Source organism: Bathycoccus prasinos, assembly GCF_002220235.1.
Source record: "Bathycoccus prasinos genomic : chromosome_5".
NCBI lineage: Eukaryota > Viridiplantae > Chlorophyta > Mamiellophyceae > Mamiellales > Bathycoccaceae > Bathycoccus > Bathycoccus prasinos.
The window spans coordinates 1-27,090 of record NC_024004.1 but is presented as its reverse complement, the minus strand read 5'-3'; the positions used below and the strand labels follow the sequence as shown (position 1 = coordinate 27,090).

General features: G+C 47.6%; 14 protein-coding genes across 14 annotated transcripts; 5 read left to right on the top strand and 9 right to left on the bottom strand.

The window, feature by feature from the left end:
* Nucleotides 1–476: 476 nt before the first annotated feature.
* On the bottom strand, nt 477–1,505 carry Bathy05g00140 (allantoinase; the record flags this gene model as incomplete). Its single annotated transcript, XM_007513015.1, has 1 exon — nt 477–1,505. The coding sequence occupies one exon, from the start codon at nt 1,503–1,505 to the stop codon at nt 477–479; it is 1,029 nt and encodes a 342-aa protein (XP_007513077.1).
* A 1,388-nt stretch (nt 1,506–2,893) lies between these two features.
* Nucleotides 2,894–3,637, bottom strand: Bathy05g00130 (predicted protein; the record flags this gene model as incomplete). The annotated part of the gene is made up of 1 exon (XM_007513307.1): nt 2,894–3,637. The coding sequence occupies one exon, from the start codon at nt 3,635–3,637 to the stop codon at nt 2,894–2,896; it is 744 nt and encodes a 247-aa protein (XP_007513369.1).
* A 254-nt stretch (nt 3,638–3,891) lies between these two features.
* On the top strand, nt 3,892–6,792 carry Bathy05g00120 (predicted protein; the record flags this gene model as incomplete). The annotated part of the gene is made up of 1 exon (XM_007513000.1): nt 3,892–6,792. The coding sequence occupies one exon, from the start codon at nt 3,892–3,894 to the stop codon at nt 6,790–6,792; it is 2,901 nt and encodes a 966-aa protein (XP_007513062.1).
* Nucleotides 6,793–6,967: 175 nt separating this feature from the next.
* Bathy05g00110 (predicted protein) lies at nt 6,968–8,422 on the bottom strand (the record flags this gene model as incomplete). Its single annotated transcript, XM_007513038.1, has 1 exon — nt 6,968–8,422. The coding sequence occupies one exon, from the start codon at nt 8,420–8,422 to the stop codon at nt 6,968–6,970; it is 1,455 nt and encodes a 484-aa protein (XP_007513100.1).
* An 894-nt stretch (nt 8,423–9,316) lies between these two features.
* Nucleotides 9,317–10,489, top strand: Bathy05g00100 (unknown protein; the record flags this gene model as incomplete). The annotated part of the gene is made up of 1 exon (XM_007513003.1): nt 9,317–10,489. One exon carries the CDS (start codon nt 9,317–9,319, stop codon nt 10,487–10,489), a length of 1,173 nt encoding a protein of 390 aa, XP_007513065.1.
* A 113-nt stretch (nt 10,490–10,602) lies between these two features.
* On the bottom strand, nt 10,603–12,594 carry Bathy05g00090 (predicted protein; the record flags this gene model as incomplete). Its single annotated transcript, XM_007512807.1, has 1 exon — nt 10,603–12,594. The coding sequence occupies one exon, from the start codon at nt 12,592–12,594 to the stop codon at nt 10,603–10,605; it is 1,992 nt and encodes a 663-aa protein (XP_007512869.1).
* Nucleotides 12,595–12,769: 175 nt separating this feature from the next.
* Nucleotides 12,770–13,060, bottom strand: Bathy05g00080 (predicted protein; the record flags this gene model as incomplete). Its single annotated transcript, XM_007512895.1, has 1 exon — nt 12,770–13,060. One exon carries the CDS (start codon nt 13,058–13,060, stop codon nt 12,770–12,772), a length of 291 nt encoding a protein of 96 aa, XP_007512957.1.
* Nucleotides 13,061–13,446: 386 nt separating this feature from the next.
* On the bottom strand, nt 13,447–13,749 carry Bathy05g00070 (the record flags this gene model as incomplete). Its single annotated transcript, XM_007512838.1, has 1 exon — nt 13,447–13,749. The coding sequence occupies one exon, from the start codon at nt 13,747–13,749 to the stop codon at nt 13,447–13,449; it is 303 nt and encodes a 100-aa protein (XP_007512900.1).
* A 1,095-nt stretch (nt 13,750–14,844) lies between these two features.
* On the top strand, nt 14,845–16,008 carry Bathy05g00060 (predicted protein; the record flags this gene model as incomplete). Its single annotated transcript, XM_007513118.1, has 1 exon — nt 14,845–16,008. The coding sequence occupies one exon, from the start codon at nt 14,845–14,847 to the stop codon at nt 16,006–16,008; it is 1,164 nt and encodes a 387-aa protein (XP_007513180.1).
* A 201-nt stretch (nt 16,009–16,209) lies between these two features.
* Bathy05g00050 (protein of unknown function UPF0047) lies at nt 16,210–16,887 on the bottom strand (the record flags this gene model as incomplete). Its single annotated transcript, XM_007513309.1, has 1 exon — nt 16,210–16,887. The coding sequence occupies one exon, from the start codon at nt 16,885–16,887 to the stop codon at nt 16,210–16,212; it is 678 nt and encodes a 225-aa protein (XP_007513371.1).
* A 474-nt stretch (nt 16,888–17,361) lies between these two features.
* Bathy05g00040 (major facilitator superfamily) lies at nt 17,362–18,984 on the top strand (the record flags this gene model as incomplete). The annotated part of the gene is made up of 1 exon (XM_007513131.1): nt 17,362–18,984. The coding sequence occupies one exon, from the start codon at nt 17,362–17,364 to the stop codon at nt 18,982–18,984; it is 1,623 nt and encodes a 540-aa protein (XP_007513193.1).
* A 170-nt stretch (nt 18,985–19,154) lies between these two features.
* Bathy05g00030 (predicted protein) lies at nt 19,155–23,111 on the bottom strand (the record flags this gene model as incomplete). Its single annotated transcript, XM_007513179.1, has 1 exon — nt 19,155–23,111. The coding sequence occupies one exon, from the start codon at nt 23,109–23,111 to the stop codon at nt 19,155–19,157; it is 3,957 nt and encodes a 1,318-aa protein (XP_007513241.1).
* Nucleotides 23,112–23,219: 108 nt separating this feature from the next.
* On the bottom strand, nt 23,220–25,067 carry Bathy05g00020 (predicted protein; the record flags this gene model as incomplete). The annotated part of the gene is made up of 1 exon (XM_007512876.1): nt 23,220–25,067. The coding sequence occupies one exon, from the start codon at nt 25,065–25,067 to the stop codon at nt 23,220–23,222; it is 1,848 nt and encodes a 615-aa protein (XP_007512938.1).
* A 278-nt stretch (nt 25,068–25,345) lies between these two features.
* On the top strand, nt 25,346–26,818 carry Bathy05g00010 (exported exo-alpha-sialidase; the record flags this gene model as incomplete). Its single annotated transcript, XM_007512970.1, has 1 exon — nt 25,346–26,818. The coding sequence occupies one exon, from the start codon at nt 25,346–25,348 to the stop codon at nt 26,816–26,818; it is 1,473 nt and encodes a 490-aa protein (XP_007513032.1).
* Between the last annotated feature and the right edge of the window lie 272 nt (nt 26,819–27,090).

Here is a 27,090-nt window from a genome sequence, read left to right as displayed (position 1 = left end):
TTCAACAAACCATCCCACAAACGCTGTCGGTTCTCCTCCTCGCGGATTGGCGGAGCGCACTTGTGCAAAGTACTTCCATCTGGAATAGACTCCGCATTAAAGTACAAATAGTGCGGACACGTCTCCGCGGTGAGTTTTGCGCCGCCATCTTTTGCGCTCTTGATCGCAGACAACGTATCCGCATCCGAAACATGCGCTATGTGGATGTGAGGAATTTTGTTCGTTTTCGCCACATCAATCAACTCCTTTATCGCATCCTGTAAAGATTAATGATAACGAGAAAGAAGAGTGGACGTGAGTAGTGTAACTTAAACAATATAAATCAAAATAGATTTCCGAGGGAAAATAATATCGCGCCGAGAAGAGAAGGAAGAAAAAGAAGAGAAAATTTTCACAAGAAAAACGTCAGTGCAAGGATAACATCGGTAATTGTTCTCTTCATCAAGCCGCAACCATTGCGACTTTTGGTGAGAAGATTAGCACCAATGGATCTTCATCATCCGTTTTCTTCTTCTGTTTCTTTTTCTTCTTCTTCTTTCTTTTCGTTCGTGCGCGCAAATTCGCGCACCAAACACAAAGAAATGATGATGTACAGCAGCGTAAAAAAAGAAACAAACCTTTTCCCATTTTCTCGGTCTACTGTTCATGTATGTGCTATATTTCCTCGGATCTTTACCATTCGTGGATACGACATCGTTTTCAGACGGTAATTCTGCGTGTACCATCAAAGGAGCGTTGAATTTTGACAAACTCGCCGCCGCCGCCTTGATATCCTTTACGGAACTTTGATCGAAATCCTCCGTTCCGGCGGGCGACATGAACGCCTTCAAGCCGACTACACCGTGCGCTAACAAGTCCTCCAAAATACTCGCGTTGTGAGCGTTTTGCGGCACGAGGCCTCCCCAGAACGCGACGTCTACAAACATCCTCCCTCTCGGTTTACGAATCGATTTTAATTTCGCTTCAAACGACTTCACGTCCACCGTCGATGGTATCGAGTTCAACGGCATATCCACAACCATCGTTACCCCGCCGACGGCGGCAGATCTCGTCCCCGATTGAACGCCTTCCCACTCTGTTCTCCCTGGTTCGTTCAAGTGCACGTGCAAATCGACAAGTCCTGGCATGATGACTTTACCGGTGAAATCGTAAAAAGTCTCGCCTTGGTCTACTAGTTTTTTCTTCCCGTCGGCGTCGTCGTCCGTTGTTGTTGTTGTTTTTGGTCGCACCGGTTTTTTCTCCATCCTCGCGATCCTCTGTATTCTCCCGTGATACACGGTCACTAAAGCGGGAATAACCCCGTCCGGAGTGACGACTCTGTCCGAATATAATTCAATTTTATGTTCCATAGGTAACGTTGGAGGTAAAAACACGTCCGGATGACTTTGTAAAAGCCCGAGACAGATGGCGAGAGTCATGACGATGATGGCGTTGGTGGTTTCATCGAACGGAAGGAAGTATCTGGTCCATCCCCAGTAGCTTATTGGTGGAAGTAACCCGAACATTAGTATTATTTGTATCAACACACACACTCTCTCCCTCCCTCTCTCTGTATATATATGTTGTACACAAACAATAACTTTTGAGGAAATGCGTCAACTCAAAATGTGGTCGTCGCTCTTGTGTTGCTCTTCTAAAAAAATTTCCCTTTTTTCCATTCGATCGATTCCACACAACAAAACACCACCTCACTTTCCCTACATACTATTAGTAGATATCATCATCTACACCAACGACGACAGCAGAGAGCAACAAAAGCATCGTTGACGATGAGCGCGATAACGATGATAATGACGACGACGACGACGAGAGGAACACGCGCCTCGTCTTCTCGAGCGTCTACTTCGTACATCACTCCTCCTCCTCCTCCTCCTCATCGTCATCATCAACAACAATCACTTTCTTTTAGATATCGTCGTCATCGTCATCCTCATCACCACCGAAGAGTTATTCGTGCATCATCATCTTCTTCATCTTCTCCTTCTTCTGACGATGGAAGTGGCGATAATAATAATAATAACGAGACCGATATGAACATGGAAGTATTGAAGCTGAGGATGGAACAGCTGCGTTTGAGAGAAACGGAAACAACTCCTCTGCGAGTGTTGGTTTTAGATGCAAGTTTACCTAAGCAAAGACTTGGGTTGAACTTTGGGACGCAAGGAGACGCAAAAAGAAGTTTGAACTGCGGGACGAGCATGGGTGAAGGCGACATCCCACTTGGGACGAAGTTTGCAATGTTGGGTATGAGCCCGACGAATAAAAAAGTCTTACCATGCGGAGTAGAAGTAGAAGTGACGCAGTTCGAAGTGAACGAAGACGGGTCCACGTTCGTCGAGCTCACCGGAACGAAGCGATTCAAAATTGACGAACAAGGACCGTACTTGGACGAAGAAGAGATACCACACGTCCGGGTGCGATTTATCGACGACGACAAAGCGTGCGGTAGTTTGGATGATTACATACCGAGACCAGGGACGGACTCTTTTGCGATGATGGAATCTTTGAGAGAACTCGTCGATAACGAAGAAGCCTTGCATGAACTATCGACCGATCTGGACGACTTGTTAGAAAAATGGGAGAGATTAGTCGTCGAAGGGAAACGAGAACAACAACCGAACCACTTGGAGTTAATCAAATCGCATCTTGGTGAGTTTCCAGACGTTAAATCTTTCGCGAAGCGAGCAGTATGGGTGTGTTCGTACATCAACCCAATTCCATCGCTTGGAGTTGCGTACGAGATTCGGCCGGCACTTTTGATGGCGCCGACGGTCGGGGACATGTTAAGAATCGCCAAGGCTGGCTTAGAGTTGAGCATTACGAAAATGTCAAACGAGGATAAAAACATAGGTCCTCAAATAGATTGATTTTACTAATAAACTCTCTACTATTATTAGTCTCTCTCGGAAATAGCAGTCAGATGGTCCTCGATGGCGCCCTCCGACAGCAATCTAAATTCTGGTGCATCCGCCGTAACTACCGCCACTTCTAATTCCTTCGCTTTCACATCTTCACCTAACACGTGTTGCAACGTCGAAATGGCCAATCTGCACGCACCATCGACATCGTTCACGTTACTTTCGCGTTTTATTTTCTTCTCTAAAAAGTTTACCGCTTCCACCTCTTTGTTCCCGGCTGCGCACGCTTTGTATCCGGCGTAATACCCACTCGGATCGCATTTGTACAAGCTCGCGCCTCGCTCTTCGTCAATCCCCATTAATATACACATCGTCGCTAAAGGTCTCATGTACGCGTGTTGCGTGTACACTTGAAACTCGTCCGCCATTTTATTCGCTAAAACGTCCACCGGGATTTCGTATCCGTATTCGAACCGAAACTCTGCGGCTTGTTTTCTCGCCTTTTGTACCACGTTTCTAATATCGGGATCTTTCCCAGTCATGCACATCCCCAACGTTTTGGTCACTTTAAACATGTGCGTCATCGCCGATTGATCGATTAAAACGTCCGGACATTTCTTTTGCGTCACGGCAACGACGCAGTCTTTCCCTTTCACCGCGATGGAATTGATCCCGACCGCCTTAATCGCCTTAAACGCGTATTCTACTTGATACAAACGACCTTCCGGTGAGAAGATGGTGATGTGACGGTCGTACCCTCCGCCAGCGCCTCGAGACATTTCTTCTTCTTATTATTATTGTTATTATTATTGTGTGTGTGTGTGTGTGTGTATCTCAGCGCGAGTGCGTTACTACTCTGAAGATTTGGAAGCGATCTGAGAAAGAGTGGAAGAGGAAGACACACAGAAGAGAAAGAGGAACGAAAAAATTTTCAACAAACTCTTTTTTCAAAACGAAAATGAAAAACGCATCCTCATTATAATAGAAGTGGGGAGTAGGAGAGCGCTCTCAATCAAAAGAACGAGCATAAATCATGACGCGCCGCACGAGCGCAGAGAAGAGGAATAGTAGCGCTACTATCGGAGAAAACACGCGGATGAAAACGATGGAAACGACGACGACGCAACAACAACAACAACAACAACAACAGAATGAAAACAATTTAAAAGATGACTTTTACGACGAAGGGGAAAAGAAAAACGTCGTTGAAGAAGAAGAAGAAGAAGAAGAAGGCGTCGACGCGGAGATGTATTTACAAATGTGCGTCTCGAACGCGATGCATAAAATGGAATATCAAAACGCCATATTCATCGCCGAACGCTTGTTTGCGGTATCAAAAACCGAAGAGAACGCGTTGACGTTAGCGAGGTGTTATCGGTTGAACAAACAACCGTATCGAACGTACGAGATTTTGAAAGACCGAAGGAGTCGAGATTCGAGATATTTCTTCGCGAGCGCGGCGTATGAGATTGGGAAATTAGCCGACGCAGAAACGACACTGACAGAAGTCATAGACTACGAAGACCTATACTTCTACTCGGATGACGAAACAGACGACGAGGACGACGATTATCGAGGAGAAGAAAACAGAAATCCAAACATCGAGAAAGCGACAAAGAGAGAGATGCGAAAGAGAGCGATGGAAGAAGAAAATGCAACTATTCCAGGAGGTGCGTACGGAGAGCATTTACTCGGTAAGATTGCAAAAGACACCGGCAGACGTCAATTAGCCATTGATTGCTTTAAACGCGCGTTAGAGTTAGATCCGTTCATGTGGGCTGCGTTCAACGAGCTCTGTTCCATGGGCGCGGACGACATTACGTTTGCGCATACCAAAAGAGTCGAAACGATGATGATGAGAAAGAGAACATCGTTCGATCGCGAGGAAGAAGACGTGATTTTCTTCGGTGCCCCAAACTTCAACGCTGCCAACGTGTTTTCGCCTGAAGTTTTCTCGACCGGCGGCGGCGGCGGCGGCGGCGGCGGGGGTAGTCGATACACGCACAGCAACATCAACAGCAGCATGTTTTTGCGTCGAAAACCAGCGATGACGTTTAATAGCAGCATTCGCAGCAGAGGGTTCCCGGGCAATCATACAGCGACGGGTCCGATGACGGTTACTAGGGGAGCTGAGAGTGCGTTGCCACCTTTCGATTTAGGAGACCACGACGGTCAGCACCAGCAACAACAACATCAACAACAAAGAAATCCCGCGGACGGCATGCGATACGTAACGCCGTCTCCTCTGCACTTAGGTATACACGAAACCCCGGTGGTTCCACGTAAACCACCTCAACATGGAGGAAAACCTCCCGCCTCAACGGCTTCGACTGCGTTTAATACGAACGATCCCGTCGTGCTAACGCAGCAAACGGCACCGCTTGGAGGTGACGGAGTATCGAGCAACCCGTTTAACGACAGGCGTAAGTTTATGGACGAAGGTAAATTGAGAAAAGTTTCCGGACGATTATTCGGAGATGCCCCGGAATCGGCAATTACTACGAGTACAACCGCAACCACCACACACGCGGCGCATGTCGAGGCGTTAGGAAATGCAGAAGTAGGCTTACGAAGAAGCTCACGTCTGGCGTCGCAGGGAGCGGCTCCATCGGCTGCACCGGTACCACCGGCTTCCAATATTTTTGCCTTAGGAACGCAAACGCCATCGATAGCTTCGACGCCGATGACTCCAGCGCAAATGTTTGATCAAACCACGACTACTGCGAAAAAGAACGACGTCGGTATGCACGCCAGAATGATGACCGAAGAAGATCACAACAGAGCAAACCAGCATCTTCATTCTTTTTCGCAGTTCCAGCTGCAGCAACAAAATCAGCAACATATCGTAGCGATGCATAGAAGTGCCGTCATGAGCACTCAAAACGTAGGCGAAGAAACGAAGCTCGTTATTCCGAAAGATTCAGTCGCGATGGTTGCGAGAATATTCCATCCCATCATGTCTGGCGCGAGGCATTTAGCAATGTTTCGATGCCATGAAGCCATAGCGGCTTTGAGAACGTGCAGCCCAGAGCAATTTGAAACTGGTTACGTTTTGACTCAAATAGGCAGAGCGTACGCGGAAGCTGTGGAATACACGGAATCCGCGAGAGCTTTTGAGCGCGCGCGCGAAATCGCGCCGCACAATTTAGACGGTATCGATTGCTATTCGACCGTGCTGTGGCATTTAAAACGTGAGGTTGAACTCTCTCATTTGGCGAGAGAGGCACAAACGATTGATCGACTACACCCGCACACGTGGTGTGCTCTTGGAAATTGTTTCTCCTTACAAAGAGAACACGATTCCGCCTTGCGATTTTTCGCGAGAGCAATACAGTTGAATCCGAAATACGCGTACGGATATACCCTCCGAGGGCACGAACATTTTGCAAATGAAGATTTTGAGAAAGCGACTGAGTGCTATCGAGCGGCTTTGAGTTTGGATCCGAGACATTACAACGCCTGGTACGGTCTGGGTACCGTCTATTTTCGACAAGAAAAGTATGAAATGTCCGAGCACCATTTCAAGCACGCCATTGAAATAAACTCGAAGAGTTCCGTTCTGTTTTGCTATTTGGGGATGGCGCAACACGCGTTGCGAAAGACCGAGAAAGCATACGTGTCTTTACAAAAAGCGATTCAATTAGACGAGCGCAATCCGTTGGCGAAATACGAAAAAGCGTCGGTTTTGATGAGCGAAGAGAGATATTCTGAGGCGCTGGACGAGTTAGAACAGTTGCGAGAGGTGGCGCCGAGAGAAGCTTCGGTCTACTTTTTGATGGGTCGGATTTTCAAAAAGTTAGAGATGCCAAACCGAGCGATGTTGAATTTTTCGCTCGCTTTAGATTTGAAGCCGTCCTCGGCAGATGTCAATTCAATCAAAGCCGCCATCGAGAAGCTCCACGTACCCGAAGAAGAGGAAGAGGAAGAGTTGTAATCATTAGGAAGAGCAATTTTCTGAGCGCAAACAACAAGAGAATTTCATTAGAGAACTTGAGAGAAGAAGAAATTCATACTCTTGATTAGCGTGTAATAAGATTTTTTGTTTTTTAGACTTTTATTGCAATTTTGTAATTTACAGACGCGGGAATGTCCCTAACACAGAAAGAATATCACTGCGTGGCGGCCACCTGCGGTCGATTCTCGAGTTGGTCGTATGAAAGCATGAAGTTGTCCTTGCGAACACGTTCCCACGTTTGGACGTCAAACACCCAAAACGCACCGCGTTCACCGTAATCCGTTTTCGATGTCGGCTCCGTGCCTTGAACTCGCATCAACCACGCCTTGATTTCTTTGTGGAACCCCCAGCCACGATGAATCAGTTCATCCGCAGCATACAATTGAGCCTCCTCACCAGGCATGGAATAAAATATATAGAACAAAGTCTCGTGCTGAAACTTTGAAAACATTGCAGGGTGTGCTCGACCTGCCGTGTGCTGATTATAACACGCCGGAATGAGCATCTCTAACTCGTGCTTCGGCGTTGCATCCGTCAGCCATGGCGGAGAAAAATTCGTGTACAACGGTTCGGACGAATTCAAGTTTAACCCAAGCATTGTCAAATCCGTTCCAAGAGCTAAAGTGGTCAAGTTTGGATCCGTCATTCGAATGACGTTCAACAAACCCATGAGACCATACCGATCGTTCGGATCCATATTCGCCGTTTGTTGCGCGACAGAATTGGACGATTGACCAGAACTTTGGCGTAACAGATCTTGACCATTATATCCACCTCGAGAGTTCCCCATTCCAAAGCCCCCGCCGGCATCGAAGCTCGGCTGTCTTTGTTGTTGCATTCCCAAATCATTATTCCCATCTATGCCGCCGCCTTGCCCACCACCCGAAAATATTCTATTCACTCCCCCAATATTCCCAACTCCACCACCCCCTATTTGTTGCTGCTGTTGTTGTTGCTGCTGCTGCTGATGTTGCTGATGTTGTTTCGCAACACCAGCCGCAACCGCAGCCGCAGCATCCGAAGGTTTTCTAGGACCACCGCCTCCACCACCCATACCCCCAAGCGCCGGAAAGTCTTCCTGCTCGATAGCAAACTCGGGCGGCGGCTTCGCATAGTATCCTCCTACGTGACCGTCTCCCCCGAAACCATCGTAACCGTTCCCGTGTGGATACTGAGGAGGATACGTATCACCGTATGGTCCTTGACCTCCACCACCTAACGAGGGAAAGTCCGAAGCATCAAAGGAAGCTGTGCGCGCAGGAGCTCCATATCCTTGCTGCGGTATTCCTTGCTGAAACGAACTCTCGCCTCCTAAACCGTTACCCCCACCTAAACCAGATAAGTTTTGTTGCTGTTGTTGAATTGGATCTATACCGAAACCTCCGTTCATTCTCGGAGCAGCGTTCGGATTTGGTCTTCCACCACTACCGCCCCCGAGAAGGTTCCCGATGTTTTGTTGTTGCTGGGCGTTTGCACCACCGACGCCTCCGGAAGGAATCGGCGGAAACCGACCTCCTAAACCAGCAGGTGGCGGAGGTATTCCACCAGCGTTGGTGTTATCTCTCCGATACCCGCTTTGCGAAGGAGACCCTCCGTACAAACCACTCATTTCTCCTCCTCCTCTCTCTTTCTCTTACACGCACCCACTCTTATTATTATTATATTATTTTATTATCGCCCCTCTCGATTCTCTCCTCCTTGGATCCCGACAATCACGAAAACAAAACAAAACCACCAGCTTTAATGAATATAAAATATATGCGTCCGCGATCTCTCCCGCCTCTCTTTAAATATAACAACGACAGTTCGTACGCGTCGTGATGATCTTCGGTTTCTTATGTAGCAGTGCGTATGCTCTCTTTGCACAACCTTTCTTCTCCTTTCTGTCTTGTTGTAAAATTAAGAGGGAAAATTTTCGTTTATGAGTTGAATGCGACGAACTAAACGCGGATTAAACGGACTAAACGCGCGTTCGAAGACGATCGATGCGCTCGAGCGCACCCTATGACCCGTTCTTGTCGTTTCTTTTTTCCGGAAATCTCTTTCCTACTCCTCCGAATATTCGAGTTGACGATCGTTCAATCAGAGCGGAAACGACACTTCAACAACAACAACACCGAAGTAAAAAATTAAGAGCGCGGAATTGCCCACGAATAGATATCGCGCGAAGAAGTTCGTACCCGTCCGAGTCCGTAATCGCGCGAGGATGTTCTTTTTCGAAACAGGATAGCGGTTCAAATGCACTTTCAGTGATGCGCAGTCGCGTGTTTTGGCGTATTGAGACGCGTTTTTGAATGAAAAATTCGACGGGAAGTCTGTTTTTTACGAAGAAGAAGAGCAGTTTTTCTGCCCCAAAGAACTTCTGCTCTTCTCATCACACTCCTTCCTAAATTTCAACAAGTAGTTTCTTCTTCATTTCTGCTTAACAACTAAAGAGCTTCGCTGCGCTGCGGCAACTGACCATCCCTGGAATCCAAAAAGACGGCAAACGACACGCATCACCATGCATTCGAAATCGTTTCGAGTCGTTCGCGCGGATTCGCCGAAGAAGTTGAGACTGAACGCACTTCGCTTAGTTCGCGATGCTTTACGAGCCGTCGCACCTGAACTTTTTCCATCGTCGTCAAAAACTTCTCCTTCAGCAGGAGCAGGAGCGGTCAAGAGTGCGAAGTCATTCACTCCGCAAGAGTTAAAAGCGATTGCCACGTACGTTAAGATTGTTTGTGAACAGCCAAATCTGAACGTTGTCGTCGGCGTGGATGATTTCTCGGCGTTCGTGAAATATCGCAAAGGTTCTTTGACGTACGTCGTGTGCGATGTGAAACCGAAGCCGGTGAGAGTGTTGATTTACGAGTCCTTTAAACTCACCGCCGCGGAGGATGCCGAGATTGAAAACTCAAAAACAACACCCGAGCGCGTCGTGGAAGCAGAGATGAAGTTTCGAGCGATTGACGAGTCTGAGGATGCGACGACGAAGAAGAAGATGAAGAGCAACGCGGCGAGCAAGAAAGACGCCGCGGTCGTCACGGAGGGAAACGAAACCTTACCAAAGTGCGTGGAAGCTTTAGCTTTGGCAGTGTTGAACGATAAGTCATACGAAACCACGGAAATAAGAGCGACAGAATTGCGCAAACGGTTTTCTGAGAATTTTGGGGATTATTGGCACGTTATTCACGATGATAATCCATTCGTCGTGGCGTGCGATAAAACGACGTTCACAATTATCGAGAACGAAAAGACGAAGAAGAACGATAGAGAGAACGATCAAGACGGCTTAGTAGAAAGAGAATTGTATTTCGTCGCGCAGAAGGGTCGAGCGGTGTACACGGTGTGGCATCATAACGCGCCAACGAAGGAAAAGTTCTTCGCTTGGTTTTGGAGAATGGAATCGAGCGAAAAGCTAAAGTTGCTTCGGTATTTCTGTCTCTTCAATGCAACTGGACTAGCGGTTATATCGAGAGCAATTTGTGGCTTCGAAGAAGGCGGAAAACAAAATACGAAGAGCATATTTTGTCAGGCGGGTCCGACGTTCACTCCGGTATTAATCGGCATCTTTCTCTGCATCGCGTTCAGTACTTCTGTGTTTGCAAAGATTCGAAGGAATAAAGAGAGACGCTTAGCAAACACTTTATCAGCAGCAGTAGCGGTAACTTCTCCTTCAAAGCGTAAATATTAGTACAAAGATCATAGTAGTAGTAGCTTGTGTAGGATAGTGTCGTCTGCGCTTTTCATTGTGCTGTTGCTAATATTAGTATTAGAAGGGTAGTTTATTCATTAAAAAATTGGTTCTCATTCGTCCTCTTCTTCTTCTACTTCTTCTCCTTCCTCGTCGTCGTCGTGATCCGCATCGGGTGGTTTCATCTCGTCCAGGAAAGCCATGACTTCCTTCTCCAGATCTTGATCCATTTCTTCGAGTGCGTCGGTTTCTGTTCTTTCCATGAATTGTTTCTTGGCACCGGTAGCTTCTGTCGAGAGAGGAGGTGCAGCTTCCATCATCTCACGAAGCTCTTTTGCACCTTCGACGTTGGTATTACCATCGAAGAAGAACAAATCGTCGTTCGCCGCTTTTTCAGGATTTAAATGCGCCGTAGTTAGGAACTTCTTCGCAGATACCCAAGCTATGAAGATGGATTCAAATTTTTCTTCGGAAATCGCGGCGAGCTCCATAGATGCGGACGATGGGTCTATAGCTCTGATCATGCCTTCTGGCAACTTTGCGAGTAGAAGCGTTGGAGCCGGCGTGTTTCCAGAGCATCGCATCAGAGTGTCTGCTTTATTACGACCAATGGTTGTTCTCTTGCCTCTGAGAACGGAAATGTACCGGCGCAAGACGCGTAAATAGTCGAAATAAGCGCGAACTTCACCGATGGTACCGCTAGCTGTATCGTTCTCGTCTCCTACATCTATTCTATTTTTCCCCGCCTCGGCGGCGGCTCTCTTCTTATATCCTTCTTGTTCTTCTCTTGGCACTTCGAGCTGTTCTTCTTTGTAATACTTTGACTCGTCAATTTTCATGTCTGGATCATTGGCTGGTGAATCGTCGTCGTCGTCATCGTCGCCGTCGTCGGCACCATCGCCAGCACTGCTACCGACTTTTTTATCTTCGTTGATACGGAGGGAAGACAAGTTGATCTCCACTTCTTTACTAAAATTCGACGGAACGTCTTCAAAGGATTGCCTCTCAAAATTCCAGCGTTGCAACATTGGACGTCGCACGAGGTCAGGACCAGCGCTCGCGTTTATGCCGACGTTCTTAGTCGATATTAACTTCAATCCGAGCACGCGTGACGCTTGCTTTTCCCATTCGTCGTCAAAGTCACCCAAACCCAATGCGGCTTCAAATATTTCGTCGTCTTCTTCTAAAACATTCGGCAATAAATCCACGAGGAACTTTGACGAAGGAAATACTGTATTTGCATCGGTGTTATTCCCTATTTTTTGGCCCGAATGAGCTCCCATAGAGTCTGCTAAAAAGTGAATGATGTCGCCGCGATAATTTCGACACAATACGGCAGCATCGTGCATGGCTGTTATCCCCCGATCTCTGCGTTGTTCTTTTAAAGCGCTTTTGCTTTTTTTTCCTTCCGCAGAATGTTCGTCCGTGTTAGTCGCTTCTACGGACGAGATTAGTCGACGCATGTGCTTCCTGAACGCGTATTTGAAAAATACTAAACGAGCGATGTAACTCTGTAAATCTGGCGGACATTGCAAAACGCATCCCGCGGCGCGACGTAAAGTCGTAATCTCAGTGATCTTACCCAATATTTCCGATAAGCCTCTCGCATCATCTTTATTCAACGGCATACCCTTACCGCTGCTCGTGCTTGTGGTGCTCTTCTTGTTGTTGTCAAATGACATCGATAAAAAGTACTTTACGCATCGCTCGACGCAATCAATGCACGTTTTCGTAGAGCTTACGCGTTTTGCTTCAGCCGCGGCGATGGACTTCGGCTCCGCTCCGCATTCTTTCCAGACCCAACCCGGGATGTCGAAAGATGCCCGTTTCATCGCATAGTCTGCTTGGATGAGTAATTCTTCTAAATTCAGCTTGGACCAATCCGTCGGGATTTCTTGTTTCAACGCAAACCAAGCGTTATCGGGATCTTCAATTTCAGTTTTCAACTTATGCAACTCTGGATCCATTTCCGCGAGCGGTTTGCACTCCTCCTCTCTGAATACTCTTTGGATTAATAACTCCGAGTATAACTCGAAACTATCTTGAATTTTCTTCTTTGCTTTCGATTTTTTCGGTAGCCCTTGGACGGACTCCGCGAACGCCATCTTCACTGTATCTTCGTTCCAATCGTCGTTTCGCTGGACGCTCTCGCGTAGAAACTCGGCGACTTTAGAAACGAACTTCTCGGCTTCTGACACATTTTTTGCAGCACCCGAGGTGTTGTTCACGGTAGCCATTTTCTTCACAATCAATCACTATTCTGTATTACGTGAGGTGTTATTATCGGCTTCGTCCGGAAACCTTGCCTTTTCGTTTGGATTTCTTTAACCGTTTCGACTTGGCGAGATTTTTCTTGAACTCTGGGTTCGCTTCGTTTCGTTTGCCTCTGCCGCCTTTTCTGTTAGCGAGTTTTAATGCAACTTTTGCTTTCTTTCCGAGTGCTTGCTTCGTCGCTTTGCTCCGATCTTTCTGCACTCTCTTCGAGGCTTGTTTCAAATTCAATATCTGATGCGGTTTCAAGTTCTGCGGGACGTAATACTTTTGTTTGTGACAGTCGTATTGTTTGCCCATTTAGCCTTCTTCAACTTCGTTCCAAGGTTGCTTGTGAAAGTGTGTAATTTTGTGCGCTTGACAAACACAAACCGCGCCGCCGCCGACGACGATTCAATCAATCGACTCTATAACGTTTTAACGGCAGGAGGAAAGAGAGGATAAAACACTTGCTTGCTTTTTCCAAGTTAGAAACGAAACGGTGCGCGCGGGTGGTCGCACAATTCTTTTGAAGAAAAGAAAGTGTTTGCGGCTGCCTTTTCTTTTTGGAATGACAGAACTCGTAGAGGAGGCAAAGAAAAAATATCAGACGCAGAGGAAGAACAAAAGTGTGTTATATTTAATATTGATTTTTTAGTATCACAACTCCTTTAGCACATGTAAAACCGCTTTCATGGTCTAGCAGTTTACAAACCAAAGACGGACCCACCTCTGGAACCGGCAAAGCTGCCTTCCGAGGCGCAGATCTTGCCAGATCTGGTACCTTCGCATTCTAATTTGATATCGTCAGACAAAAACTTGACGTTGCCAAACTCGGCGGCGTTTTCGCAACCCAACAAGTTGTCCGGGAACTTGCAAGAGCCATCCGTGACAGTTCTGGATCGAGCAAAGTTAGCAGAAGAGGTCATCGCGCGCTTCTTGTCGTTCATTTCTTTGTTTGCTTCGGAAGAGGCTAACAAGTCTTCGGTCAAGCCGGCGTGCGCTTGCATGACCGGGTTGGACAAAGTGACGACGACAGCCGCGGCCAAAGCCGCGGATTTGTTGAAAGAAACCTTCTTTTGCGCGGAGGCAGTCGGCTTTGCGGCAGTCTGTGTGTAGAATAGAGATGAATGATGAATGATATCGTCGTCGTTAGTATACTATTTTATATTTCTATCCAAACGAGAGTTTGTTTGTTCTCCTTCCGCTTTTTGTTTCATTTTTGATGAGAGTCCAAAAAACCAAAGAAGAAGAAAAGAGCAAAAATTGGAGACAACAAGGAGAGAGGAGAAAGATCGTTCCAAAATCGCAGAATCTCTTTCTCTTTCTCTCTTTTTCTCCCGTTCCGTCGCGTAACAGACGCGCTCTCCTCGCGACATCGATACTAAAACAATCGCCGCGAAAAGCGCTCAAAATTCCATCGATATGATGCGAGTTTATATAATAAGAAAGTCCTCTCGGCGGACAATTTTTTCTCGTTATCTCTCTCCTTTGCGAAGCTTATTTATGTCCTGCTCTCTCCCCCTCGCACAATCGAAGAACAAAAATTAGGAGAAAGAGGGAGAAGAGGGGGAGAGAAAAACGGCTTCGCGCGGAGACGAGGGAGGAAAAGAGCACACAACACGTACCGTTGGCGCGACAGTTTTCATGGACATGGTGGTAAACATTTTTGTTTTAAGTTTTTGTTATGTGCTTTATATGAGGAAAGAAAGAACTCTCTCGCGGTCTAATAAAAAGCCGAGCGATGAATTTTCTCCAAGTGCACCCAAACAAAGAATTTGCGTATCTTCGCAATTTTTTTCCAAGATTCAGAATTAGGGTTGAAGGCCCCCCCCGAGAAGGAGGCCATAAAAACACGAGTCTGAATTCAAAATTCAAAAAAGAAAAGAACAGCTCTCTTTAGTCGTCGTTGTTGTCCTTCCGTTGGCTAATCTCTTCCTCACTTTTCCGAGGTTTCTACAGAGAGTATTCGCGCTGTTACACACACACTTTAACGCGCAACGCAATACTACTACTAAACACTACGGAAAAGACATCTTTTTGAATTCTTCTTCTTTAACGCGTCGCAGCAGAAGAGAGAAATTTTACATCTCATCCATAGAAAAATGAGCGCAGCTACTTTAGATTTTGAAGACGTTCGAGTGCTCGAAGAGAAGGAAACCTTCGAACTCATCAACGTGAACGAGGCTTCGACCGCCCCTCAGCAACCGCCAAAGATGTTGACGGCACCAGGATTGATGACGACTGGAAATAGTAATGTTGTTGAGATGAAATTCAAAGTGGGCAACACAAAGCCGGGGGCGAGCAACAAAAACAACGGCAAATTGCTTCTGAATTTTGAATCTTCCAAGCGCAAGGCGAACGCGTCGCCGGCGTTCAAGTCGAACCGACGAAAATCTGCCAACGGTTCCAGAAGTTCTGATTTGGGAAGAATTGCCAAGGAAATTTGTAATCAATTGAACGAGCCGAAAGTGAGTTTGATGCGAAGAGCGCTCGATATCGTTGGTGGCGAGATGGTGTCCAATTTGGCCGTCGAAGTTCAAAATATTGAAAGTAAAGGAGGGATGCAAACGGCCGATGGAAGCCGAAGACGAACGCCAGGGGGCGTCTTTTGGGCGTTGTTCAAACAGCGCGTCTCCCAGGAAGTATACGAAGACGTGTTCGCCGAAGAAAAGGAAAAGGCGAGAGAGCGCCAAAGAAAAAGAAAGTCTGTCCAAAGAACAAAAGAGGCTGACGGAGAACAAGATATGGACACGTCCATGTCGCCGCCGAGCACGGTTGAGAAAGCGATGGCGCCATCGTCGTCGCCATCGTGGGCAGCGGTCGCCAAGACACCAGCGACGATCAAGGTTAAAGCGAGCTCCAATAATGTCGTTGAAGATTTGACCGAAGAGCTTCCATCGTACGAAGAGATGGTTTCCGATAACGAGACGCCAAAAGCGCCGCCGGCGGAAACGATGGCGGCGAAGCTTTTCAAGAGCAACAACAATAGTGGCTTTTTCAAGCCGGGTAAAGAGAAACAAGATTCCATGTTTGGCGGGAAAGAGAAGCAAGACGCGCCGACAGCAGGTGCATCCTTCGCGGAGAAGTTGGACATGGTCACGCCGAAAGCGTCTTTGAACACCAAGAAGGCATGGGCGGACGAAGACGAAGACATGTTTGCCGCGGAAGACGAAGAGTTGTTGAACGCGCCGGTGAAAAAAGCTGCGGACAAAGAGCAAGCTCCAAAATGGACGGGCGCATCTTTCGCCTCCGTCATTGCGAAATAATAAACAGTAACGATGAAACCCGCCCGTCGTTTTCCGAGGTTAGAAGAAGAAGAAGAAGAAAAGGAGGAGGAGGAGGAGCAAGAGAGAGAGAAAGAGAGAGAGAGAGAGAGAAGTAGAATAAATAAATACGAGGCAGCGAAAGACTGTTGTAATAATTAATTTTAAGAAGATAAATACATATGCATAACAAGAACGTCAAAATCATTCGCCGGAAACTTGAATGCCCACCGTGCGCTCTCTTTCGCCGTCCAGCTCGACGAACAAAATACTTTGCCAAGTCCCGAGCGTCATCTTCCCGTCACAGATGGGAACCGTCACGGATTGACCCAACAACATTGCAATTAAATGACTGTGTGCGTTCAACGGTTCTTGCGCTCTCCACTCCTCGACCGTGCCTTTCCAACGATCGTCATCGGGTGGAAACCTGACGTGCAAGTCGTTGTGTAAATAAGGATATAAAGGAGGAACCAACTTCAACAGAAACTGTCTCGCGTCGTCCACTAACCTTTCTTCGTACTCGTTTATCGTAACTGCCGTCGTGGTGTGACGCGAGTGTACTACTACCTGACCGTTCTTAATCCCGTTTTTTGCAATCATCTCGTTGCAAATGTTGTTCAGATCCGTGAAAGCAATCCCGTGCTGCGTTTTTCCCAAGTTGACCGTCTCGTAACTCGTCTTTTGATGACACCGAATGGTGGTTGTCGTGGACGCATTTCTGTCGTACCCTCGACTTGTCCGTTTTTGGCGACGAAGATATATATTTGATGTTGGTCTAAAAGCAGCGGCGGAGTTGCGACGAGCGGTAGCAGCTCGCGTGGACGACACGAAGAGAGAGGCAGAGTCGCGAGAACAGTTCGAGGAAGAGGAGGAGGCGTGCATCGTGGTATACTACTAATTATTATATGATAATAAAAGTGAAGACACGAGAGTGTTGAGTGGATATCTTATTACTTTCGTCGTGGAAGATGCTTTTTCGACGACGACGACGACGACGACACAAAAGAGACGGCTTCCCCCCGGCGTGAAAGCCTCTCTCTCTCTTTTACTCTTGCTCTTTCATCGATAATGACGGCGATGGAAACGTTTTCTTCGTTCTCCTCGAGAAACGTTCGCGATACTTTCCCGGAACGACGACACCGAACGACGAGGATGAAAATATCTCCTTTCTCCCCTTTCCGTCGTCCTCGTTCGACGCGTCGAGGAAAACGCGACAAAACGCAATCTTCTTCTTCTTCTTCTTCTTCTTTACCAGGAACGATACCGCACGCGACGCAATCGACGAGAAGACACATCAGAGGAAAAAGACGAGACGATATTTTCCACGTTAAAGAAGACAGCGTGAGATGCAACAGCATGAAGCGCGGCGAGAGTAATAAAAGGAGCGACGTGAAAGCATCGTCAACAAATAGTTCTCACCACCGGCTGAGGACGACGAAAAGTATGCATACGGACGGTCAACGAAAACAAAGAAGAACACGCCTCCGAGGTAGGGGTACGCTCGCCTGTGCATCATCGTCGGTATCTTCGAGTAAAGGAGACAACTTCGCTATACCTTTATCAACAATCGTATCGATACTCGCCGTCATGTTAGCCGCGTTCTTTCATCTCCTCGGTTTCACGGCGACGGGACCAATCACGCCGGAATTGGTCAAGCATTTTGACATCCCTGGCTCTAAAATCGGATATCTCACGTCCGCCTATCCTTTGGGTATGTTTTTTGCGTTGTTTCTATGGCCTCGTTTATCCGACTTACCGATGGTGGGTCGGAAAAAAGTAATAACGTTATCGCTTCTTGGAGTGGGTACGTTTTTATTGGCGCAGGCAAAGTGCGTTTCTCTTGGATACTCTTTTGAAACATTTTTAATCCTTCGCGTGCTGGCGGGTTGTTGTGCAGGTGCATCCCCGGTCATTAAGGCGTATTTAGCCGATATTGGCTCGAGCGTATCAGCCTCTATGCGAGCGGCAAGTAAAAAAGCAACCAGAGAGGCCGCGACCACGGACAAGGCAGATATGAATGCTAACAACAACAACGCCGCGATCGCGGCGAAAAGGTACGAAAATGGTGCATTTACGGCGCGTTTAATGGGATGGCGAGAGGCTTGTTGTACGTTGGCGTTTGTGGTTGGCCCAACCGTAGGAGGAATCATATGTTCTGGATTGAGTTTATCCGCAACGATTGCGTTTACCGGATACGCCTCAATTTTAGCCTCCATATTAGTATTTGTACTCGTCGTAGAGCCAACTAGCGCGCAGACGATAAATGTGGTAGCCGATGGAAGCACGGAAAAGAGCAAAAACGAAGGAGGAGGGTCGTCTAACGATGCAAATGCAAACGTGGACGCGTTGTATGACTCGCAGAACTTAAGTTGTCCGCTTGGCGTTTCTTTGGTCGCCGCGGTGGGGACAATCTGCGTGACGTCGTTTCTTTACAACGCCGGTCAATCTACGTTCGACTCGTTCTTTCCTCTCGTAATTTCTAGAACAGTGGGAATGGGACCAACGATGATTGGTGCCACGTTGACGTCTTTGAGTTTGGTTTCTCTGAGCATATCTACGCTACTCTTTGCGCCAATCTTCAAATTTTTCGGACTGACGAAAACCTGCGGTATAGGATTAGCGCTCGTCGCAATCGGTCTGGCGATGATCGGCGTATCCACCACAGCGTTCACCACTGGCTTAGGGGCGTTCTTTTACGTATGTGGGGTTCCTCTCTTCACTCCATCAATCCCTATTCTGTTGATGCAATGCGTGCCGACGACGTCCAGAGGGGCGGTTATGGGATTCGATAGCGCGATAAACTCCTCTGCGCGAATCATCACGCCTGTTTTGCTAGGATCTGTATTCGCAGCGTCCAGAGGGAAGGCGTTCCTTTGTGCGGCGACGTGTGTAGGTGCTGCTTTCGTTATAGTCGTCATCAGAAGTTTCGTGGTGTTCAGAGAGACCAGGGTGAAATATTTTCCGAGTAGGAATCAGTAGTAGTAAAAGTAGTAATAGCACATCCAGGAGGTGTTAGGCGTACTAGTACCGTATATGTGTGAGTGTAGTCGTGTCTTTCTCTCGTTTTTCTAATTAAAAAACATTTGATTGCATATGTGCAAAAGTGTGCAGGGAGTACTCGTATCGATTTTTGAGGGACCAAATTCTTCTCAGAGCGCTAGAAGTCTTTCAACATACTTCCAATACTGATAGAATTCGATGCACCATTCACGTTCATTCGCGATGTGCTCCCCGTTCACCCCTGGATCACGAAGGAGCTGCTTAAACGCGCTCAGCGCCTCGTTTGATAAAATGACGTTTTTCGTGCGCTTCGTGTTCACGGCGAGCACCCTGGTCGTCTGCAATGAACGCGCTACGCGTTGGCTCTTTTGGAGTATGGTATCATCCAGGCCTGCAAGTCTGGCGACAGAAAGTCCGCACGAACCAAACGGGGCAGAACCGTCGCACAGTTTGTAATTATACCGCACGACATCGCGCGTCTTTTCGTTTATTTCGCTCGACATGTGGCACGACGCGAAGCGCAACGCGCTCGAGGAGGCTAAATTTTCATGTAAGTCGTGAAAATGCGTCGTAAACAGAGTGATTGCCGTGTTTGATTTCATCAACGCTCGAGCAACGGCTGATGCTATGGCGTACCCGTCAGAAGTACTCGTACCTTGGCCAATTTCATCCATAATCATAAGCGAAGTTGTATTCTTGTTCGCCACCTTCATCGCTGTTGCGCACGCCTGCGTTTCCGCGAGAAAAGTGGAAACGCCAGCTCGTAAGTCGTCTCTAAGCGTTCCACATCTCACCACGAGTTGGTGAATGGGCGTTAATACGCACTCGGATGCAGGCACGTGCGCTCCTACTTGCGCGAGAACGATGGTAAGTCCAACTGCTCGCGCGAGAGTGCTTTTCCCGCCCATGTTTGGTCCAGACAAGAGAACAAACCTAGGGCATTCCCTCGGCTGACCGCCATCGTTATCGCAACAGCTTCCACCGAATTGCGCGTCGTTCTTCACAATATTTCGTTGCGATGCATCCAAGAGCGGATGCCAGAAATTCGTCAGCGAAACGATGGGTGTTCCATCGCTCTTGTTCAAACTCAGAAACCTCGGTACGCAGAAATCATTCGCCGTATCTTCGGCTTTTAGACGAGCGAATGAGTTCAAGGCATCAATATCAGCACCAGCGTTAATGAGTGCACGCCATAAGCACTTGTGCGTCGCAAATTGCGCAATAACCGTCGTAAAAGCTCGGGCTCCAGCACGGTCGGCGCGGTCAAACAAATACGCAGCGCGTTCATCTTCCAGCATTTGGTTTTCCACGTCGTCGTCTTCATCGTCCATCATCATTCCGAACTGTTCCACGTCGAAATCACGACGTTGTTGCTTCTGTTGACGCTGTATGTTCCTTTCGTTGTCCGCTTCTACTGCGTCAGCGTCGGCTCGGGCGTACGTTTTAAATGCTCTTTTATCAGGTGTCACGATTCGAATTTTTCTGCGCGCGTTTTCTTCGTCGTTGATTTTATCCACCCTGAGCGCTTCGCGCAAGTCTTCGAGAAGCGGACACGCGGTTTCGCCGAGTGCAATTGCTTTGTCGATTATTATAGGAACGTTTCTTTGTTCTCTTCGGAATGCCGCTAATCCTTTCAAAGACTTGGCTAAAATCATCAAGCATTCGACTGCTTTCGAGAAGCCATCGAGGCGCGATTGGTTCAACTCCCAAAACGCAACCAAAGCGTCGTCGAGAGTTTCACCTTCGTTGAGGCTTTCCATGGCGTTTCCGTAAAGCTCGTCGGAGTTTGGAGCGCCCCCAACTGTTGCCGCGGTCAGCGTGATGACAGCATCGCGGCATTGCGTCTGAGCGCTTGGATCGGTGCCCTCGATCAATACGTTCGCATTCGCCGCGCACATTGTAGCGCAACATTGCGCTAGGTTCATACACTTCGTCAATGAGCGTTCACAATCACCACGCGGGAGCTTTCGTTTCAAGTATTCGCGCGTTTCATAGTTGTGTTCGTTCGCCGTGGCAGCGCGTTGCTCGTCTGCATCTTTAAGTAGGAACTGTATTGTATCCTGTCTGGTCGTGATATCCGAGATTTGTACGAGAGGGCTGAAAACCATATCGCGCACCCGTCGCTTACCATGCGGCGTAATACAATCCCGAGAAAGTAAACCAATCAAAGATTTTTTACCTCCATCGGTTACGCCGAGCTCTTTCAACGCGTTGCCGTGAAATTCGAGCATTGTTTTACGTTGACGCAACGGACCGCTGTTGTTGTTATCATGGTTTTGGACGTCGTCGAAATCGATGTTGACGAGCGAGGCTAGGGAACCATATTTAGCGGACTTGAAGATTGATTCACACTGACCTGCCCAGGCACAGAATCGAATACCGAACGCCAGCGCAACGAGTCCAGCATTTCCTGCGCCTTCCACTGCTCTTCGCGTATCCGTGTCTGTTTCGAACTCAGCTTCACCGGCAAATTGACGAATAGCCCTCTTCACATCATCGATAGATATCTCCGGGAGAGGATCGCAGCCTCTCTCGATGACTCGGACGACTGGATTGTTTCGTAACGACGCGTGACTCGCATAGCTCTCGTCGTAATCATCCACATCGTCGTGTTGGTCGTGTACTCGTTCTGATGCAAAAGCACCGGCGCTCACACTCTCGTAGTGTCGTTGTATTGCGCGTTTCACGTTGCGTCGAATGGAGTTTGGCCCTCTCAAAGAAATAATAATTTCTTTCGGACGAGCTTGCGTAAGAATCGAGATCAGCTTCGCAAAAGCAGCGGATGTATCATCGTTGGTATCGTCGCCGTTGTTTACGAGTGATTCGTTGATACTGTTTTTGTTACTGTCGATTGAAATTTTGAACGAACCGAATTTGACGTTTCCTTTATCGGCGTCGATTAAGCAAACGCCGAGGAAGTCGTCGCCCTCTTGAGCGAGCGTGCAAACCCACGACTCTTGGTTCGTATCGTCAACAAATCCTTTATTCAAACCAGGTGTGATAATCTCTGTTATTTTTCGTTCACAGAGTTTCCTCTTGGTGTCAATCTCTTTCCCTTCGACGCATTTCGCGATGCAATATCCATGAGCGATGAGCTTCGCGCACCAGTCGTCGAAAACCACGTACGGGAAGCCAACTTTGCGCATGAAACCGCGATTCTTCCCGGATGGTCGCAAACCAACCGTTTCGCCCGTATCAGCATCGTTCTGAAAAAGATTAAAGAAGCGACCGACTTGAACGCACACTAAGCAGTCCATCATTTGCGATTTGACGCTCCAATACCAACGCGCGAACGGCGGGAGTTGTTCCAAAGCGCCGGTTGGAATAAAAAGCGACGAGGCGTCCGGAATCAACTCACCGTTTACTTCCGTGTCTAACTGCATCGCGCGCATCAACTCGTTCGCGACTAATTTCTCTCCGCGCGCGACATTTCTCGAATCGCGCTGGACCTTGATCCAGTCGGGAGGCTTGGTATTGTTTTTATCAGGCGCTTCTTCGTCTCCTGCTCCTCCTGTTTGCAGAGCGTCCAGGAGCGTGCGCTTCTTCATACGACGCGTCTTTTCGTTCTCCTTGTTTTCGTTAAGAAATTGAAGCATTTCGTCTGCATCATCGCGTTGTTCACGCCGTTGGAGCACGTCCGGATGGGTCATCACGACAGTTTCTGTTAACGAACTTGTCGTCGTGTCCGTCGACGTCGTTGCCGAAACACTTTTAAAATTATTAGGTTTTGGTATTTTTTGCGTCGTCGTCGTCGTCGTTCGAAACGAAAGCGCCGCATCGGACGCGCGATGTTTTTTACCAGGCGTTCGCGTCAAAAATGATGAAGACGACGCTTTCTTCGCAGGAGAGTTTGCAAAGGTAGGCGCTTGCATTGGTTGCGTGTGCGCCGTGGCGAAAGAAGCGCTGTGAAAACTTTGTCGTTTTTGTTTCTTTACCTTCTTTGTCGCCGTTTTGAAACCTAAACCTTCTCGAAAGGTTCTCAAGGCGTTCTCTTCGTTCATCATCGTCTTACCTGGCGGCGGAAAGAAGCGACGTCGCGCTGCTTCCGCCGCCGGCACGCGATCTTCCTCGTCTTCTCCGCCGTCTTTATTGCGGTCGAACTTCATGCTCTTGCTTTTTTTATTTGTGAAGAAGAAGAAGAAGAAGAAGACGAGGTACCTTTTTTTTTTAATGTGAACACCTAACGCGACTTATTTTGACATCTTTTAAACTTGTTATATATTGCGCTTCTGGTACTTTATGTAGTATCGGTCATTCAAGTTCCCGTTCGTCCAAAGCGCGTTGAAATAAGAGAACCCGTAATCAGCCGGCAATCTGTTTTCGAACGGTTTCCCATCCGTAGCGGTTGGTTCGAACAAGTGCGGGACGACGGAGAGTTCTCGACACATTCGCATCGCGTACCCCGGATCGTCCGTCACTAAAATTAGATACGCACCGGTTTTCAACGTGCGGTGAGATTCAACCAAAAAAGCACCATCGACGAGACAATTGGCGCTCCCATTCCACTCGGGCGGATCCGGAAAGTTTACGTATATTTCATCGAGCACTTCGTTTGGTATTTGCTTCCGCATGCACTCGTGGGCTAATCCACAGAGCATCGTGAGATTGCGAACGCCGAGTCGCAAACTTTTAATCCACGTCAACGCAACGCGATTCTCTCGCATTTCAATACCAAACCACTCTGTCGTCTCTTTTTCTTTCGCACACCGCGACGTGATCCAATCTCCGTGGCCAGAGCACACTTCTAGCTTTGCTTTCATGAAAGCTTTTCCTTTCCTTTCGTATCTCGACGCCCAAAACTTTTCTATAGCAGGAGTTTCGGCAAGTTCTCTTTGCTTGTGAACAAAGACAATATCATCGGTCTCATCTACACCAAACGCTTCTGCTCGCTGCTTCGCTTCTTGTCTAATCACATCGTCATCGCTTGAAAGGAACGCTTCTATTTCGACAATCTCTCGAAGAGCGTCCGACGCTCTCGCTTTGAAAAAGTTCGAAACTGATTTACTCGGCGTTGTTGAGTCGTCGTTCGGTTTTTGGTTGTTACTTCTATCTTTTTCGCTGCTGCTATTCGCGTTGCTACTAAACTGCTCGGCGTTCCGTTGCTCTTCGTCTGCTCTCTCTCTGCACTTCGCTATTGCTCTTTTTGCGACGTCGACTTTCCCTACCGTCGCCGCGACACCGGCTAAAGAAGCGAGCGCTGACGCTGGAATGTTCAACACCTTTCCGTTCTCATCTTGTTGTAATTCTAATTCATTCAGTGTCTTTTCTGCTTTTTCTACGTCTAGTCTTGACGCGTACGACTTCGATAGATACTCGTAACACGCCGCGTCTGGTAATACGTCAAAACATTCTCGCATCAAAGAAAATGTTGCTTCCGCTGAATGGACATCGCGATATCTCACGCAATTCCTCAAAATAGTTGAAAACGTCCGCACGTTCGCTCGTGGACGGCTTGCACTACCGCGAACCATATCTTTCACTAATTCTAAAGCTTCATCTATCAATCCTTCCTCACATAGTCCCTTGATGAAGACGGTACACGTGACCTCGTTTGGTTTTTCATCGCAGTCGCGCTCCATCTTCTGAAAAACTTCTCTAGCTCGTTTTAACTCGCCAACTCGAACGCACGCGTTCAGTAAATTCGTGTAAGAGTATGCGTTTGGTTCGATGTTGCACTCTTTCTCGAGTATCCGAAACGCCTCTTCCGCGAACCCAAACTGCTTGTCGTTTCCAAAGTCTCTGATAAGACGGTTAAAGAATTTCACCTCTTTCAATTTCTTCGCTCGCTTTAAAAGAGTCTGCGCATCGCGAGACCGTTTTCTATTTGCTCTGAAACATCGATTCATTCCTTCGTCTAGCTTGGCAAGCTGCGAATACGGCGTCGGTTGTAACTCATTCAGCGATGACAAATGCTCTTCCTTAGACGTGTCTTTTTGTTGTTGCTCTGCGACGAAACGCGCAAAGTCCCCACCAACAACGACACCGTTAGATGATTTCTTCTTATAGTTCTCTCTTGTGTCGCTGACTTCGCGGCTTTCCTCGTTCTTTCGCTTCGCCGCCATGTGGGCGTCTCTTTTTTCTGACGATTTTTTTAGGTGTGTAGGTGTGTTCTCCCCTTCACTTTTATTTTTGTATCTCCCAGCTCAATCATCATCATCATCATCATTATTTCATTACTTTTATCAATGAGAGATGATTCTAACAGTAAGGATGTGGCGCAAACTGATAAAATGCGTTCTTCGAAGTAATAGACGATTAGTACGCATCCCTGCGCTTGCGCACGCTACAGAATCGTCTTGAAATTCAAAAATTGGAGGTAAAAACGTCTGTTGGAGCATAGATGACTGCACTGGATAACAAGGACACCTTCTTTGGTCTCAGAATGCGCAAAAGACGAACGAGACTCGCTATTATATTCAGTGTGTTTATTATATTGGCGTATTTTGATCCTTTGAAGAGAGGGGTGGACGAGGAAGCTGAAAAGAGTAGTTTGGGGATTACGAGTACACCTAAGGGAGAGTTGAGTGCAGAGACGAAGGCGCAGACGATGGTAAAATCGGATAAACCACCACTCGCGACGAGCCTTCGTGATACACACGACAACTCACAGTCTTCTGACGCTATTATATCCTCGCAATTCATTTTCCCAGTGGGAACATACCCTTCGTCGCACTCGGCGACTATCATCGCGCTTGATAACGAAGAAGAAGAAGAAGAAGGCGGTCGTTATCGATTGCTCGCTTCGTGGTTTGCAGGTACAGAAGAGAACGCACCGGATGTTGCAATCTACACTTCGACGTATGATTCGAGAACGAGCTCTTGGCAGTCGATTCCGGACGTTGCCGTGAGTGCCTTTCGCCCGGACGATAGCTCGTGCGCGGTCATCTCTGGGGGCGAAGGCTGCAAGTTACGAGAAAACTCGCTTTGGAATCCAGTTTTGGTAAAAGAAAATGAAAACAACCACGTTGCGTTGTTTTATAAAGCCGGGAAACATCCTTCGATTTGGGAAGGCTACGTAAAACGCTCCAAGGATGATGGAAAAACGTGGGAACAACAAGCTGAGAAGTTGCCGAGGAACATTATCGGTCCGGCGAAAAACAAAATACTAGAAGTCAACGATAGATTATGGCTAGCGCCGTCTTCCAGAGAGGCAAACGCAAAGGATGGATCGCGAAATTGGAAACTGATCGTCGAACGGTCTCGTGACGGCGGGAAATCGTGGGATCCAGAGGAAAATGTAGAAGTGCCGTTTGATGGGAATGCAATTCAACCGTCGATGTGGCGAGGCGACGATGGGTATTTGCGGATGGTAGCGAGAACCGCAACGGATTATGACGAGAATGGGCGGCGCGCAGACCAGGTGAAAGTCAAGAAGCAGACGTTTATTCGAGGTAAAAAGTATATTATTTATAGCAAATCGTTAGATAAGGAAGGAGAGAAATGGATGAAAGCGAAACCGACGTCGTTGCCCGGCCCGAACAGCGGCATCGACGCGGTCAAATTAAGAGACGGTCGCGTCGTGATTATTTATAATCATTCTTGGGGACTGAAAAGTCTCGGAAGAGGTAAATTAAACGTAGCTATATCGCACGACGACGGTCTCACGTGGACGCCGAGTTCAACCGTTGTTCTGGAAAGCTTTGACGACGGCGCGATATCGGATGTAAACGTAGATAAAAAGAATCAAAAGAAACCGATCGAAATGAGTTATCCGGCTGTTATTCAGGATCCCAAAACAGATTTGATTCACATCGTCTATACTTACGACAGACAAACGATTAAGCACGTGGTTATCAATCCGAATAGATTGTAGATTAATGTAATCCAAATCCGGAACTCCCCTAACCAACCCTAGAAAAAAACCGGAACTCCCCTAACCAAACCCAGAAAAAAACGAAAGGGGTTTAGGGTTTAGGGTTTAGGGTTTAGGGTTTAGGGTTTAGGGTTTAGGGTTTAGGGTTTAGGGTTTAGGGTTTAGGGTTTAGGGTTTAGGGTTTGGGTTTAGGGTTTAGGGTTTAGGGTTTAGGGTTTAGGGTTTAGGGTTTAGGGTTTAGGGTTTAGGGTTTAGGGTTTAGGGTTTAGGGT